General features: G+C 35.3%; 1 protein-coding gene across 1 annotated transcript in view; it reads right to left on the reverse strand.

Annotated features, from left to right (window-relative positions):
* Positions 1 to 303: 303 nt before the first annotated feature.
* TMEM163 (transmembrane protein 163) overlaps positions 304 to 18828 on the reverse strand; it is a 448530-nt gene continuing 430005 nt past the window's right edge. Inside the window, exons 7-8 of the mRNA XM_053698226.1 lie at positions 12119 to 12260; positions 304 to 10818 (exon numbers count right to left, since the gene is read on the reverse strand). Of these exons, the coding sequence (XP_053554201.1) occupies positions 10758 to 10818; positions 12119 to 12260 (203 nt within the window). The 3' untranslated portion in view covers positions 304 to 10757. The remainder of the gene's footprint in view (positions 10819 to 12118; positions 12261 to 18828) is intronic.

Consider the following 18828-nt stretch of genomic DNA (forward strand, 5'->3'; position numbering starts at 1 on the left):
ATAGTGGTGTCGGTTATGCAGATTCATATAAACTCTGGCATTGGTAACTCAACATGGACCCTGATCTGCTCACACTGACATATTCAGTTGTATATTGTGATGCTTTTCTGTCAGAAGACCCTGTAGAAGTATATTCCTGAGCATGTTCATGCTTGCTTGTCCTGTATTTTTCCTAGTAACTGGATATAAGCAAAAAAGAACCCAAATAAAATGCAGGGCAGGTGAAGAAACCAAAAGTAGGATAGCAAAGAGAATTAGACTGGGCAAAATTAAAGGAAGAACGTGGGGCCAGAAAACCATGAAAACCTTCCAAATGTTTATTGGTCAAATAATCTAGTTTAATGCACCTCATATCAATAATATTTATTCATATACAGTACATTCAGTGAATACTTTTAAAATATTAATTGCAATTACATATAAAACAATATTTTATTTGCTTTATAGATATTGATAGGCTTTGACAAATGTTTGGTTCTGAGGACATTTTTTACATTATACTTTAATCTAGAACATCAAACAACCAGGTAACACTGCTTCTTCTTAAAGGCATTATATAACCAGATTACAGAACATCTACTCATATTCAGTTTATCTACATATATATGTATAAAATAAAATTACATTTATTATTGTTGTTGTCAGTACAGAGGTAATGGATAACTGATTTTGGCTGTTACATATATATGTGTGCTTTTCTAAAAAAGATGGTTGCTTGTTTAAGAACAGTGGTTTAAAGGTAAATTGTACAATTAAATGCACATAATTTAAAAAAACAACAACATACAAACACACACATGTGTATTCCCTAAAGGCACACAAAAATCCACAATTTCAAATGGTGTTCTTTATATATTACAAAAGATTTTTTGCATGGAAATGAGTAATCTAAGGCCTTCACGTCTCACTTGATATGCTGCAGCAAAAATATGCCCTCCTTCAATAAAACACAGGGTACCTAATACATTAAAAGCAATGAGCAAAATAAAATGCTAAAATGAACACAAAAAAAATAATACTTTTGAAAAGTGTAAAACCTTAATTGAATTAAATAAAAAGAGGATTTTTCATAACCCATATAAATATATACTGTATAGATATAGACAGACAGATAGATAATGTATAGATAGACAGACAGATAGATAGATATTTATTGTATACTTTGTATACTGTGATGAGTAACTTGAATCTGCAATAGGATACATTACTTTAAATACTTATCTTTTTTCTGTTGAGTAGGTATCAATTGTTGTTTTTGCAGTAAAATTTTATAAATATAACAGTTAGAAATTCCAAAACGTTTTTGAAAGAAGAACAAATTAACAGGCTAGGCCTCGGTTGTTTGAATGAGCTTTTTTTTGTATCATAATACGGCAGGGAAAAACTAGCTGGCTGATGGATTATGATACCATTTAATGGACTCATTACTTCTTTCAATCTTTGCTCTTCGTACAAGATCATATTTTTAAATGGTTTGGCTTGGGGATACCATGTTGACAAGCTCACACTAAAGGCCAAACACACAACAGGACTAACAAAATAATCAAGAAAAGTTCTGCTTGGACATAGCAAGTAAGAGTCCAGTTTTGAGTGCACATGATGCACTGGCACAATATATATTATTAAAGTGATGGTAAACTCTCCCATTTTTAAAATCATATCCAGAATGTCAGTGATATTTTAGATGGCGTTTAATTAATCAGTTGTAATGAAGATGCACTATAACTTACTTTTTAATATAGATATGAAATTCAACAACCCGCACTCCGCCACCCACTCCAAAAGTCAATTTTGTAAAATAAAGGTTTGAATTGTTCTCCAATCAGCACTATAGCTACAACAAAAGTTCCATATGGGGAGAGTGCTGAATGGACAACAATTCAAATCGTCAGCTCACAGAAAAATTTACTTTTGAAGTAGGAGTGCGGGGATTTTGAATTTCATATCTATATTAAAAAGTAAGTTATAGAATAGAGCAACTTCATTATAACTGATGAATTCCATCTAAAATATCACTAACATTCCAGATCTGATATTAAAAAGGAGAGAGTTTACCATCACTTTTAGTATACAGTACATTTGCATTCAATGTTGCATTCACAACTGAGCATTTCTGATGTGGCAGTTTCTCTCTGCACATTAAAATTCCCCACATTGTACTTTATGTATCACTTAACTGTTGGGTTGCTGTGTGTCCAGTATTGAATTGGGCAGTACACTAGAACTATCTAGTAAAGAATCTGGAGACTTAAATGACCAGCTGTTTAAAGGCTGCCTATGCCACAATCCTTTACATAAATGGTGCCAGCAGGAGGTACCACTGCTGATTTTCTACATTATTGCTTATAAACGGTGTCACTTTTTCCTGGTGGTGGCCATATTTGTAAAGGATTTGAGGCTTCACTAGTTTGTATGTGAGAAGACTGGAATGAAGAGACTGGCAAGAACAAAATGTAAATTACCACAGCATTCGAAAACTCATGGCTTAATCTTTTAAGGACACTAAGAGGTAGAATTATCAAAGCCATTCTCCTTTAATTCCATCCAAAATTGCGCATACAAACTGATCGTCATATTCATCAAAGCACTCTGCGCCTATAATTACGCAAATCTGAAAGAAACTTCTTCGCACTCCGCTTGCATTCGCCTAGGCGGGGCGCGCTCCAGAGTGCAACAAAATACATTAGTAATAGGCGTAATTTAACAGCCTGACCTACAAATACGCCCAGTTTCTTATTTATCATTGCTTTGCACTTATAGGGAACTGAAATTTCGGCTTCAATTGTGTGTTCTATATTTCGCCATACAGACTGATGGGCGAATGTGTTTATATTCAAATTATTAGAACAAATATTATTGTAGAAATTCGATTTACATAATAGAATGTTGATAAGAACGAAAATTCTTAAAAATTCTATTTCCGAATGCTATTTACAGTTTTCGAATGTCACATTCGAATGTCACTTTCGAATTCGAATATTACATTTATAAAACACAATTGTAGACTAGAAACACTATTTCGAATTTGAATGTCACATTCAAATCGAATATCACATTCAAATCGAATATCACATTCGAATTTGAATATTACATTTATAAAACACAGTATTAGACTAGAAATACTATTTGGAATTTGAATGTCACATTCGAATCGAATATCACATTCGAATCAAATATCACATTTATTAAACACAGTTGTAAACTAGAAATACTATTTCGAATTCGAATGTCACATTTAAAAAACACAGTATTAGACTAGAAATACTATTTCAAATTCGAATGTGACATTAGTTGCCTAAAAAACTATTTAAAAATATTTATAGGGATGTACTGTGATAAATAGGGAGTAAATGCTTTTTCCGATAGGCGAAATGTATCATTATTACGCCCCAGCTTGCCTGCGCAAAGTTACGTCTATTTTTTTTTATAAATTCAGGCGCACATGTGCGCTTCTCCAGAGGGGAGCTGGGGCGCAGTTACAGGTGAAGCACATACAGAGTTCACTTAGCCTTTGATAAATCTAGCCCTCACTAATGGGCTAAAAAAAAAAAAATCAATGCTGAGTAATAGTGAAGCAAACAGGTTAAGTCACTGATCCTACTGACATACTGGGGTGTATTACTATCAGCCTTTAAGGGTAAAACCACTGTTGTGTTTATCAGTGACCAAAGGGATTAAATCACTGATTAGTTGTAAGACCTCCCTTTAAGTATAGCAGTGTGTTGTTTTCCTCCTATTCCTGTCCCATAGCTGTGTTCCACCCCACATATAGTCCTGTGTGGGAAGACACGCATAAAGCAATAGGCTTTACAGCGAAAACTGGTATGACATTTTAGAAGGGAGATATGATTATTAATTAGTGAGCTTCTTAAGGAGATACAGGGTGACTATGTTTGTAGCCTAATAAGGAGAAGAGAGAAAACTGAGTTTTCTACATGCTGTGTAAACATAATTAATGACCACATTATTACAAGACTGCAATAGAGGCTACTGCAGAGCACTGTGGACCTGTTCACAGCAGCTAACTTTCAGAAAAATAAACATTGTTTTTTTTTAAATCAATTTCAGTGCTGCTTTATTCGCACTGGGAGTGTAAGTGCTATGGAGTTCGAGCTGTAACCCTTTGAGTTCTCGGTCTCATGGAGTATTGCTATTACCTAATTAAGCTTTTGAAATACATATTTGCTGTTTTGCTACATATTCATCAGAAAGCATGAATATGGGGTATGTGCTTGTATAGCTATGTAAACCTAGACCTGTGTGTAAATATAATGTTTAAGAGCATTCCTCATTTGTGTATAGTAATGTGTGTGTGTATATATATATATATATATATATATATATATATATATATATATATATATATATATATATATATATACACAATTACATACACACAGACACCTACAAATGAACATATACAACAACAACCAGACTATATAGACATAGACACCCAGACACATATATACACATACACAGAGACATCTACAAATGAACATATACAACTACACCCAGACTATATAGACATCAAGACGCATATATAAATGCACATACACAGAGGCCGCGTTCGGGCAGCGCTCAGGAGCTAGTGGAGGCGCTTCACTCCCAGCGATGACGTGGCGCTAGGTGACGTCACAAGCAAGGGAGCTTAGAAAAAATGTTTGCATGCGCTCCCTTGTAGCTGTTACACAACACTGTTGTTATGCCGAGAATGATTTCCCCAGTCTCTTCCCAAACATCGGAACTCTGACCCACCTCCATTCAGCTGCTCTCAGCTCAGCTGTAGCTTATCCTGCACTGAATAGAGGTGGGTCAGAGTTGCGATGTTTGCCAATAGACTGGGGAAATCATTCTCTGCATAACACCGGTGTTCGAATCTGGGGGTCTATCAAAATCGTGAATCGGCAATTCCCGGAACCCTGCCCACACATCTCTAACCCGCCCACACATCTCTAGTAAGCTAACACTATGCCTAACCTCCGCCCAGGCTACCTCCCACTTCTACTAAACTCCACCCAGGATACCTCCCCACTCCTCCAAAATCTCACCCAGCTACATTGGGACAGATGAGCCGTTACATTTACTATGTTGACAACATAGTATTTGTGACAGCTTGTAACGTACAAGGCAGGGTATTTATTAGCCGTGTATTTCGTACTTATTATATAAAGTGGCATATGGCAGCATTTATAAGTCATTATTTAAAGAGCATATTTAAATATATCACCTATACTTATTGTGTTTATTTGTAACGGCTCATCTGTCCCAACGTAGCTGGGTGGCATTTTGGAGGAGTGGGGAGGTATCCTGGGTGTAGTTTAGTAGAAGTGGGAGGTAGCCTGGGCGGACGTTAGGCATAGTGTGTGTTGGCTTACGAAACCTCTCGGAATAACACCGGATAAGTCTGACAGCAACATTTAGTACAGGGCAAATCTCCACTTTGCCCTGTACTAAATGCTGCTGTCAGCGCTGCTGGAAGCGCTGGGACTTACGTCATCAGAGCGCTCAAAAAACGCCAGGCATCTCACTTGCAAGTGTGAGGAAAACGCTCCAAGCGAGTCCCAGTTCGCTTGGAGCGCTGCCCGAACGCGGCCAGAGACACCTATAAATGAACATATACAACTACACCCAGACTATATAGACTCCCAGACACATATATACAAATACATACACATACACAGAGACACCAACAAATGAACATATACAACTACACCCAGAGTATATAGACATAGACACCCAGACACATATATGCACATACACATACACAGAGACATCTACAAATGAACAAATACAACTACACCCAGACTATATAGACATAGAAACCCAGACACATATACAAATACATACACATACACACAAACACCTACAAATGAACATATGAAACACCCAGACTATATAGACATAGACACCCAGACACATATATACAAATACATACACCTACACAGAGACACCTACAAATGAACATATACAACTATACCCAGACTATATAGACATAGACACCCAGACACATATGTACAAATACATACACATACAGAGATACCTACAAATAAACATATAAAACTACACCCAGACTATATGGACATAGACAGACAGATAGCTCATCATGCTAATGCACTGTTACAGAGATCTGTGGCAACACAAGGGTTGCAGGTTCGATCCCGGGATGTTCCACTCAGCCTTTCATCCTTCTGAGGATGGTAAAATGAGTACCATTAGGTTGGGTAATAATACCTGTTAACAGTGCCGCGAGTTGATTAAGTTTGAGGTTGTGCGCTATACAAGTATCTATTATTACAGACACCAACAAATTAACATATACAACTACACCCAGAGTATATAGACAAATACATACACATACATATCTACAAATGAACATATACAACACCCAGATCATATAGACAGACACATATATACAGACACCTACAAATGAACATATACAACTATACCCAGACTATATAGACATAGACACCCAGACACATATATACAAATACATACACATACAGAGATACCTACAAATAAACATATAAAACTACACCCAGACTATATGGACATAGACAGACAGATAGCTCATCATGCTAATGCACTGTTACAGAGATCTGTGGCAACACAAGGGTTGCAGGTTCGATCCCGGGATGTTCCACTCAGCCTTTCATCCTTCTGAGGATGGTAAAATGAGTACCATTAGGTTGGGTAATAATACCTGTTAACAGTGCCGCGAGTTGATTAAGTTTGAGGTTGTGCGCTATACAAGTATCTATTATTACAGACACCAACAAATTAACATATACAACTACACCCAGAGTATATAGACAAATACATACACATACATATCTACAAATGAACATATACAACACCCAGACCATATAGACAGACACATATATACAGACACCTACAAATGAACATATACAACTATACCCAGACTATATAGACATAGACACCCAGACACATATATACAAATACATACACAGAGACATCTACAAATGAACATATACAACACCTAGGCAATATAGACAGACACATATATACAGACACCTACAAATGAACATATACAACTATACCCAGACACATATATTCAAATACATACACAGACATCTACAAATGAACATATACAACACCCAGACTATATAGACAGACACCCATACACAAATATACACACACTGAGATATACACAGATATAATAAACACATACAGATACACAGACGCCTACATACAAACATAAGGGCAGACACAGAGTAACATACACTGGACATAGATATAAGCTCTTACATACATAGGGGCATATATACACAATATATCTTTTTGTATATTGTATCTTTATTTTGATTAACTAATAATAGATGTTTAAGTTATTTAATCAGACATCAAAAAGCCCTGTTAGTTAATTATGCTGTTTCTGGGTGTCTTTTATTAATGTTATAATTTTAGTGCTAAGTGTGTGGCCTACAGATGATTCCCATGCACCCTTATGCTTTCCTCTAGAGCAGAGAAGATTGTTACGTTTTCTTAATCTTCTCTGTGTAACCCCACAAAACACTGCAGGTGTAATAGAGGATCTGAAAGTACACTATAGCTATACTGAGGATTTAGCAAATGCTTATGAGTGCAACAGTAGAGATTACATAACAAGTTAAAATGTCTTGTTTAACTGGCATTAACACTGATAAATGTTAATGCTTCTAAGTGGAGTTTGGGTTTCATAGTTCTGGGCATTGGGTGGGGCCTAAGGGAGGGAGGGTCTTTACTAAAGTTTTTGGAGAACCATTTCATTTAACTATGGGCTGTGCTTTGTGCAACCCAGCAATGACCCTGTCTACTTGACTTCTATTTATCACATAATTTGCTGATAGCCTTCTGTGTCTGTCCTTTCTTTCCAACAAGAAGTGGATGACAGCACCTAGAGCAGCAATATGGACCCTGTTTCTCCAAAGGCAACACCTAATCATTTTGTTCAAGCAACAGTAAAACCATGACAAATCATAAGTGAGGTCACAAGTCATCTCAGAAGTTGACATAACTCCAAAGAGAAAAGAGATGAAAGGAAAGAATAATTAGGGCAAAATGAGGTAAACAGAATTTATTTGATCTGTGTAACTCTCTACAGCCTTAATGATAGGATAAAGGCTGCAATGAAAACTACAGAGGGCCACCTCTTGCCCAAAGATTATATAGATCAGAAAGGAACTAGTCAGCTGTTCAATGAGTTTCTTGGAGCAGAAGTAAAACTACATTTCTACAAAACTGTGCATTAATACCTAAGGTATTTTATTAAGGTCCTAGGGATGTGGAACACCTATATCTTCTACCCTGATTCCATGACCTTTCTGTATTTAATTGTTTTTCTTCAGTTTTATTTTAACTGCTTGAAACAAAATATATATACTTTTTTTATAACTTGGGTATATGATTGTGAGATACTGATGTTACTATCATTAATTTTGGTAAATATTGAACACCAATCCTTCAATAACATACAATGATGCAACACATATATAAGTACATTGCGCTTAACTCATTTATTGTACGATAATAAAAGTAAACTCACAGATATTTGCTATTAAAAATGTGGTTGGATATATTATTGCAGATTTCACTCCCCGTAAACACTATTAAAACCATTACACTTAGTAAATATTCTTAAACTCAATATGTTATTTGAACAAAACTACAATATTGAGTTGAAAATATGTAAAAGCAGAAAAAATCTAAATATTTTCAAACAAACAAGTTACCTGTCCAGACTGGAACATTGCTATATGTTATTATTAGTATTTTATATTAATAATGATAATAATAATAATGCTCACATTTTTTAATGCTTAAAGTATTTAAACTATTAGGTGAATTAACAAGTTTATATAATGGCTAGTTTAACTTGACTTTGTTGTCAAATCTTCATTATAAATTTAGAGGATAGATCCCATTTATCTAAATACAGAATTCTGATTATACTTCCTCTAGCAAGCACATGACAAGGTCAGCCAGGCAGGTCAGTGCCACTGCATTGCTACAGGTTTCTGGATACATTTCTGCACATACATTTAAATGGGTAAAAGTTGGTGATTTATAACGCACTGACTTAACATTGAAGTGTTAGCTGCTGTCAAATTTGACAGACAGCAGCAGTATTAGTGCTCCATGATGAGAACCACTGACAGGAATAAGGAATTAAAGAAACATAAATACTGTAAATTGTAACTCTCTACTAACACCATTATTTGATGGATCAGATGTTTAAAACCGTTTCTAAAATGTTGGAGGCAATGAGGACCAGCAGTGCAACTCAAATCATCACCTAATAATAATTTATGCATAAAAAAATCTATTAAATATGTCACTCCCAGAGGGCCCTAGCTAATCACAAGCAATATTTATTGTATATCTTACTTCATATTAACAAAATGGCAAAAAAATTATAAATGCATAAATTTATGCATAAATTTGTGCACACCCCTCCATTGGATAGGAGATAAAATGTCAGAAAACAAGAGTTTTGAAATGCAAAGTAGTGCATTCTACATCTGATTTGAATGTTGCATTTATTGACACAAATCTTAATTTGCAAAGATATCTTAGTAATAGATATAACTTCTCTGTTTTTTCAGTAATACTGTGCTCAAAAAGCTATCTGGAGCGTCAGGAATGTTAAGTACAGCACAGTCATCATTAAATCTAATCTTAGTTTAGACTAAGAAATGATCGTTGGTTTTGTCTTACAATTTTGCTTGTTAGTTTGGAATTTGCAGCATGAACTGATTCTCTTATGAAATGTTACAAATCTCCGCCTGCTAAGTTTGGCATTTAAATAAGCATGCCCATTACTACAACAGGTTTAAAGGCACAACATGCCTATAATTGTAGGTGTCTGTGTGTGTGTGTGTGGGGGGGGCGTAATAATCTCACTGCAAGAAAATAATGTACTTTGTCATTTTGGATTACTCTGTAGATAATTATTTACTTCTCATGAGAAATTATTTGTGCTTTAGGGAGGTCTGTTTGAAATAAGGCTTTAAAAATAAAAATGATCTGCTAGTTAAATAACTATTCATATACATCTATAAATATGCAGCTCATAAATATAAACCTATAATAATGATATAATAACTATTTTCCACTAGAAGATTCTTCAGAGTGGCGCTTTGCAGTATGGCAGAAAGCTTGTTAAGATGCAGTAAATATTTTTATTTGTGCTTTCAATATACTTTGGATATATATTTTTAATCACGTTGAGCTAAAATAAGTGTTCACAGTTACGTGAATTAGTATTGTGTGTGTATTTTACATATAAAAATACTTTAAAAATAACTATCTGAAGTGGCATCTAATTCACTTTCCCGATGTGTATTCTAAAAATGCCTCTTCCTCTGGATTTTTCAGAAGACGGTCCACATTATAGATACTTCTTCAGCAAAGCAATAAAAAAGCAAATGCTTGCAGTCTTTCGTACAAATTTCAAAGCAATTTCCATGTAAATTTGGCATTTGTTCAAAATAGTTTCACTCATAATAAGATGAAGAAGTGTGCTACCATCACATACCATTTCAATGACAAAGACACGGATGTGCTGACTTATAAGCAGGTCACATCTTCATTTTTTTTTTTTTTTACAGCTGAACATTAAAAGAAATTCCCAAGTATGACTTTTGGGAAGAAGTGTCCCATTCACTTATATACTGATGCCATTAATTGTCTCAATCTATTTGTGCAGGATGATAGTTGGGATAGATATCCATCGACACAACTAGTGATCCTAGTTTTCTTCATTCGAACATCTCATAATGACGTGTTTGTCGGACTCGGGGAACCATGTCAATCAAGAGTCTGAAAAGGAGAACAGATACATAATGTAATTACTTTCCATATCACAGTAAAGTATTGGAGCCCAGTGGTATCATTACGTCTAAGCAAATTACAAATTACATACTTATTTTATCAACTATTTTAAAGGGACACTAAACCCATATTTTTTTTTCATGATTCAGATAGAGCATCTATTTTACTCCTATTATCAATTTTTCTTCATTCTCTTGGTATCTTTATTGAAAAAGCAAGAATGTAAGCTTAGGAGCCAGCCCATTTTTAGCTCAGCATCCGGGGTAGCCCTTGCTTATTGGTGGCTTAAAGGGACAGTGTACTTTAAAATGAGTTTACCCTTAATGTGCTTCCAGTGACTTGTTATACAAGCTGCAGAGTATAAATGTATGGGAAATTGCTCCATTACATATATTTTTGAAATAGCTATTTATATTAATTAAAATGGGCTTAGCTTGCAGGGAGAGCAGACCTCGGACCTCGTTAGCTTATCTCTTTATATTTTAACAAAATCCTCCTTAGCTAAATATACACAGTGAGACCAATAATTAGAGACAACCTGGGAAAGGGAACATTTTAGTATAAAGCTAATTGTTTACAAGGCTTTTCTTTAACCATTACTTAAGTATTGACATTTGCAATATAGGTGGGGATACAACAGACAAAATCAACTATTTCAAATGACAAAACAAGGTAAATGAGCTGTTTGTAAACTATTTAATACACTCCAGCAGGTAAAATGGCCCTTTGGGAACACATTAAAGAAAAGAAAAGAAAAAAATCATCCTACATTGTCCCTTTCAGGTTCGAGTGATCACTGTTATGTTCCCTACTTTTGCTTTTTTTATTTAGTAAGAAATTGTAGCAATCAAGTAAGAAATAGGCTTTTGCTTATATTTAACACTGAGTAGACTAGTAACTGTTCCCCTTATTGGTAGCTACTGGCACTAACAGGTCTTAAACAAGCAGGGGGTAAGCAGATAGTAAAGACATTCCACAGCAGCAATACACTGCTGATTCTGAGCTGAACACAGTCAGTAAGTGATGGCTACACACATATGCTCCCCTTGACTGACTAGCAGTTGTTTTCAACTCTGCATGAGTAGTGCATTGGTGCTACGTGTAAAATGTGTATTTGCAAGGGTTGAACATGTAGGTCTGTGTAAGCAATAATGCTCTGATGCCTTACAGCACTATCTTATTCTAGCATTACATCAAGATAAAGACTAAACAATCACACCGTAATATGTACCTTTACAAACAGCCATCACTACACATAAGATCAATGCCACAAATAAAATTAACTTACTTGACACCATATGCCATGATTATCAGTCCAATTAGGATCCCTACTGAACCATCCAGGTACCACACAGTGGAATTGTGCTTATATACTTCTGCACTTATCAGTATGGAAAACCCCATAACTCCACCAACCAGAGAGTTAAATCCTAGAAATCCAAAAAATGAAAATGAAATATGCATTTGCAAATAGCTACAGCAATGTCATCATGAAAATAATCAATATTATAAAATCTGATTGGTAATGATAAATAGAAAAAAATCGAGCCAAATTGTTCTTAAATTGGTAATGTCATAACAGATCACTTTATTTTTCTCTTGTTTTTTTCTTCTTATTCATACCCACTACAGCTGCTGTACAATGAAAATATACACAAACTGAAATTATTTGCTAACCAATGAGAACATTCTAAAACCATGTCAGAGCTAGATTACAAGTGAAGCATTCCGCAAACAAGCACAATAATTAACCAGTCATGACAAGTGGCTGTTTATTGCTACTGTGAGTTTGCGGTAGCAATTAGCGCTCCGAAAATTAACCAGCAGTCAGACCTCTGGGTAATTTTCTAAAAGTGCCCCAAATGCCCTCAAAAAAAAATCATAGGCCCTCAACAACTTTACTAACTAAACAGTTACACAGAGATTATTATTTCTCTGCAATACAAATCAGTGTCCCCCATTGCTTTATGGGTACTAACATTTTACATGTATTTGTTTAATATTTGAACAGCTAACTTACAGCTAGATTACAACTTTGGCGTTATGAGTGAAAAAGCATTGTTATGTTTCGTAACTCTGGTTTTTCCCTAACGCTGCTATTACAAGTCTTGTAGGTACAGGTGTACTGCACACCTTTTTGGCCGTCACGCAACGTCAGTATCGCACTTTTTAAAAAGTCCTTTTTCCCTAATCTGCTGCCCCTAACACCGCCGACCCCAATATTATATTTATTAACCCCTAATCTGCTCCCCACAACGTCGCCTCCACCTGCCTACACTTATTAACCCCTAATCTGCCGACCGGACCTGAGCGCTACTATAATAAAGTTATTAACCCCTAATCCGCCTCACTAACCCTATAATAAATAGTATTAACCCCTAATCTGCCCTCCCTAACATCGCTGGCACCTAACTTCAATTATTAACCCCTAATCTGCCGACCGGAGCTCACCGCTATTCTAATAAATGTATTAATCCCTAAAGCTAAGTCTAACCCTAACACTAACACCCCCCTAAATTAAATATAATTTTAATCTAACGAAATTAATTAACTCTTATTAAATAAATTATTCCTATTTAAAGCTAAATACTTACCTGTAAAATAAATCCTAATATAGCTACAATATAAATTATAATTACATTGTAGCTATTTTAGGATTAATATTTATTTTACAGGTAACTTTGTATTTATTTTAACCAGGTACAATAGCTATTAAATAGTTAAGAACTATTTAATAGTTACCTAGTTAAAATAATTACAACATTACCTGTAAAATAAATCCTAACCTAAGTTACAATTAAACCTAACACTATACTATCATTAAATTAATTAAATAAAATACCTACAATTACCTACAATTAAACCTAACACTACACTATCAATAAATTAATTAAATACAATATCTACAAATAACTACAATGAAATAAACTAACTAAAGTACAAAAAATAAAAAAGAACTAAGTTACAAAAAATAAAAAATATCTACAAACATAAGAAAAATATTACAACAATTTTAAACTAATTACACCTACTCTAAGCCCCCTAATAAAATAACAAAGACCCCCAAAATAAAAAATGCCCTACCCTATTCTAAATTAATAAAGTTCAAAGCTCTTTTACCTTACCAGCCCTGAACAGGGCCCTTTGCGGGGCATGCCCCAAGAAGTTCAGCTCTTTTGCCTGTAAAAAAAAAACATACAATACCCCCCCCCCCAACATTACAACCCACCACCCATACAATTTATATTGTAGCTATATTAGGATTTATTTTACAGGTAAGTATTTATCTTTAAATAGGAATCATTTATTTAATAAGAGTTAATTAATTTCATTAGATTAAAATTATATTTAATTTAGGGGGGTGTTAGTGTTAGGGTTAGACTTAGCTTTAGGGGTTAATACATTTATTTGAATAGCGGTGAGCTCCGGTTGGCAGATTAGGGGTTAATAATTGAAGTTAGGTGTCGGCGATGTTAAGGAGGGCAGATTAGGGGTTAATACTATTTATTATAGGGTTAGTGAGGCGGATTAGGGGTTAATAACTTTATTATAGTAGCGGTGCGGTCCACTCGGCAGATTAGGGGTTAATAAGTGTAGGCAGGTGGAGGCGACGTTGAGGGGGCAGATTAGGGGTTAATAAATATAATATAGGGGTCGGCGGTGTTAGGGGCAGCAGATTAGGGGTACATAGCTATAATGTAGGTGGCGGCACTTTGCGGTCGGCAGATTAGGGGTTAATTATTGTAGGTAGCTGGCGGCGACGTTGTGGGGGGCAGATTAGGGGTTAATAAATATAATACAGGGGTCGGCGGTGTTAGGGGCAGCAGATTAGGGGTACATAAGTATAACGTAGGTGGCGGTCGGCAGATTAGGGGTTAAAAAAATTTAATCGAGTGGCGGCGATGTGGGGGGACCTCGGTTTAGGGGTACATAGGTAGTTTATGGGTGTTAGTGTACTTTAGAGCACAGTAGTTAAGAGCTTTATGAACCGGCGTTAGCCCAGAAAGCTCTTAACTACTGACTTTTTTCTGCGGCTGGAGTTTTGTCGTTAGAATTCTAACGCTCACTTCAGACACGACTCTAAATACCGGAGTTAGAAAAATCCCATTGAAAAGATAGGATACGCAATTTATGTAAGGGGATCTGCGGTATGGAAAAGTCGCGGCTGAAAAGTGAGCGTTAGACCCTTTTTGAGTGACTCCAAATACCGGAGTTAGCCTAAAACCAGCGTTAGAAGCCTCTAACGCTGGTTTTCACGGCTACCGCCAAACTCCAAATCTAGGTAGACTAGTTAGTAAATAGTTATTAACTATTTAATAACTACCTAAAATAAATACAAATTTATCTGTAAAATAAAACCTAACCTGCCTTACACTAAAAACTAACATTACAATAAAATTAAATAAATTAAGTTACTAAAATACAATTTTCTAAATTACAAAAAAATAAATAAACAATAAATTACAAAAAATAAAAAAACACATTATCAAAAATAAAAACAAATTACTCCTAATCTAATAGCCCTATCAAAATAAAAAAGCCCCCCCAAAAAATAAAAAAAATCCTAGCCTACACTAAACTGCCAATGGCCCTTAAAAGGGTCTTTTGTGGGGCATTACTCCAAAGAAATCAGCTCTTTTACCTGTAAAAAAGAAATACAAACACCTTAACAGTAAAACCCACCACCCAACCAACCAACCCCCTAAATAAAAACTAAAAAAATCTAAATTAAACTAAGCTAACCATTGCCCTGAAAAGGGCATTTGTATCGGCATTGCACTCTTTTATGTTGCCCAAACCCTAAGCTAAAAATAGAACCCACCCAATAAACCCTTAACAAAAAACCTAACACTAACCCCCGACGATCCACTCATTACAGTTTTCGAAGACCGGACATCCATCCTCATCCAAGCGGGCAGAAGTCCTTATCCAAGTGAGCAGACGTCCTCATCCAAGCCAGCAGAAGTCTTCAAACGGTCAGAAGCCTTCATCCAAGCGGGCAGAAGTCTTCATCCAGATGGCTTCTTCTATCTTCATCCATCCGGTGTGAAGCGGGTCCATCTTCAAGACATCCGGCGCGGAGCATCCTCTTCCTTCGATTGTCGCTGTAAAATGTAAGTTCCCTACAAGTGACGTCATCCAAGATGGCGTCCCTTACATTCGGATTGGCTGATAGAATTCTATCAGCCAATAGGAATTAAAGGGGAAAAATCCTATTGGCTGATCCAATTAGCCAATAGGATTGAGCTCGCATTCTATTGGCTATTTTTTCCCCTTTAATTCCTATTCATCCATCCGGTGCGGAGCGGAGCGGGTCCATCTTCATGACATCCGGCATGGAGCATCCTCTTCTTTTGATCGTCGCTGTAAAATGAAGTTCCCTTTAAGTGACGTCATCCAAGATGGCATCCCTTACATTCGGATTGGCTGATATAATTCTGTCAGCCAAATTAAAGGGGAAAAATCCTATTGGCTGATCCAATCAGCCAATAGGATTGAGCTTTAATCCTATTGGCTGATCCACTCAGCCAATAGGATTGAGCTCGCATTCTATTGGCTATTTTTTCCCTTTAATTACTATTGGCTGATTTCTATCAGCCAATCGGAATGTAAGGGACGCTCGAAAGAAGAGGATGCTCCACGCCAGATGTCTTGAAGATGGAAATGCTCCGGGCTGGATGGATGAAGACTTCTGCCTGCTTTGATGAAGACTTCTGCCCGCTTGGATGAAGACTTCTGCTGGCTTTGATGAGGACTTTTGCCCGCTTGGATGGGGACTTCTACCTCTTGGATAGGGATGGATGTCCGGTCTTCGAAAACTGTAAGTGGATCATCGGGGGTTGGTGTTAGGTTTTTATAAGGGTTTATTGGGTGAGTTTTAAGGGCAATGCCCATACAAATGCCCTTTTCAGGGCAATGGTTAGCTTAGGTTTATTTAGATTTATTTGGGGTGTTGGTTTGTTGGGGGCTGGGTTTTACTGTTGGGGGGTGTGTTTTTTTTTTACAGGTAAAAGAGCTGATTTATTTGGGGCAATGCCCTACAAAAGGCCCTTTTAAGGGACATTGGCAGTTTAGTGTAGGCTAGGGCTTTTTATTTTGATAGGGCTATTAGATTAGGAGTTATTTGTTTTTATTTTTAATAATGTGTTTTTTATTTTTTGTAATTTAGTGTTTATATTGTATTTTAGTAATTTAATTTATTTTATTTTATTGTAATATTAGTTTTTAGTGTAAGGCAGGTTAGGTTTTATTTTACAGGTAACTTTGTATTTATTTTAGCTTGGTAGTTATTAAATAGTTAATAACTATTTACTATCTAGTCTACCTAGTTAAAATAAATACAAACTTACCTGTGAAATAAAAATAAAACCTAAGATAGCTACAATGTAACTATTAGTTATATTGTAGCTAGCTTAGGTTTTATTTTACAGGTAAGTATGTATTTAGTTTTAAATAGGAATTATTTAGTTAATAATTGTAAGGTTTATTTAGCTTTAATTATATTTATGCATTGCTTGTATTTCGGTGCGGTATGTAGCTCAACACCACCATATCACATGCACAAGCCTTCTTTTTACAAACTTGTAATAGCAGCTCTATAGGGAGGTGAATTAACGCTGCTTTTGTGGCTGTCGTTAATTTCCTATAGCGCTCAAAACTCGTAATCTAGCTGATAATTATTTATATATATTTATGTATATATATATATATATATATGTGTGTGTATGATAAAACAAACAATACAATAGTAAAAAAAAATCAAGAAGAAAAAAGAATTCAAGGTGTAAGTTAATCATGTTACTTAAAGGGACAGTCTAGTCAAAATTAAACTTTCATGATTCAGATAGGACATACAATTTTAAACTACTTACTTTTATCATTAAATTTGCTTTGTTCTCTTGGTATTCTAAACCTAGATAGGCTCATATGCTAATTTCTAAGCCCCTATCTCAGTGTATTTTGACAGTTCATGTGTGCCATATAGATAACATTGTGCTCACTCCTGTGGAGTTATGAGTCAGCAAGTTTGTAAAAAAAACTGAGATAAGGGGTCAGTCTGCAGAGGCTTAAATACAATCACAGAGGTAAAAAGTATATTAATATAACAGTGTTGGTTATGCAAAACTGGGAAAGGGTAATACAGGGATTATCTATGTTTTTAAACAATAGCAATTCTGGAGTAGACTGTCCCTTTAATACTGAAAATGGGGGGGGAAAGGGGGAAAAAAACATTTTCGTTTTCTTTATATTCATTTCAAAACTAGAAAAATATATGATAAATAGGTTATTGACAAGTGGACAGAGGATGTAGAATAGGTAACTCAATATACAAAGTAGGAATTGCATTGATTGGGATAGCGCTAAAGTGCTGGTCAGATACTTTTTAGTAGACATGCAGGGCATTCATATTTGTACCACTGTAAAAAAACAAAAACAAATTAATGTTCCATATTTGTTACATTGTTACATTTTGCTGTTCTCCAGCTGCTCCCTGAAGACGTAATCCATAAGGAACAGCTGAGAAATTCATTTTCATTACCAAATATCAAATGACCCCAGGAACACATATTGGATGAAATGAAACAATTTTTTTCTGTTATCCAAAACAAACTTTGTGTGTGTGCGTTGACATTTTTGCAATGTATCAGTACATAAATATATATGTTTAATAAAATATATCATTTACTTGCATCAGCAAGCAAATATTTTCAATTACTTTAAAGTGTTTCTCAATTCTGTGATTTAATAAAATATCTACAATTTTATATACTTTGTTACAAATCTGCAATTTATAACAGGAAAAATTAAACCTGTCCAAATACATTGGTTAATTGCAAACATGAAAGCATTTGCTACATATTCTTAGCACATACAGCTAAACAAAGCTCATTAGTAGAACAGTAGCAAAAGTAAATGAACAGCTGCAAAATGGTTGAAAAACAATAAAACCCAATTAATAAAATATACATGATTTTTTTATTACATTTTAATTAGTTA

This window comes from Bombina bombina, chromosome 1, assembly GCF_027579735.1.
Source record: "Bombina bombina isolate aBomBom1 chromosome 1, aBomBom1.pri, whole genome shotgun sequence".
Classification (NCBI taxonomy): domain Eukaryota; kingdom Metazoa; phylum Chordata; class Amphibia; order Anura; family Bombinatoridae; genus Bombina; species Bombina bombina.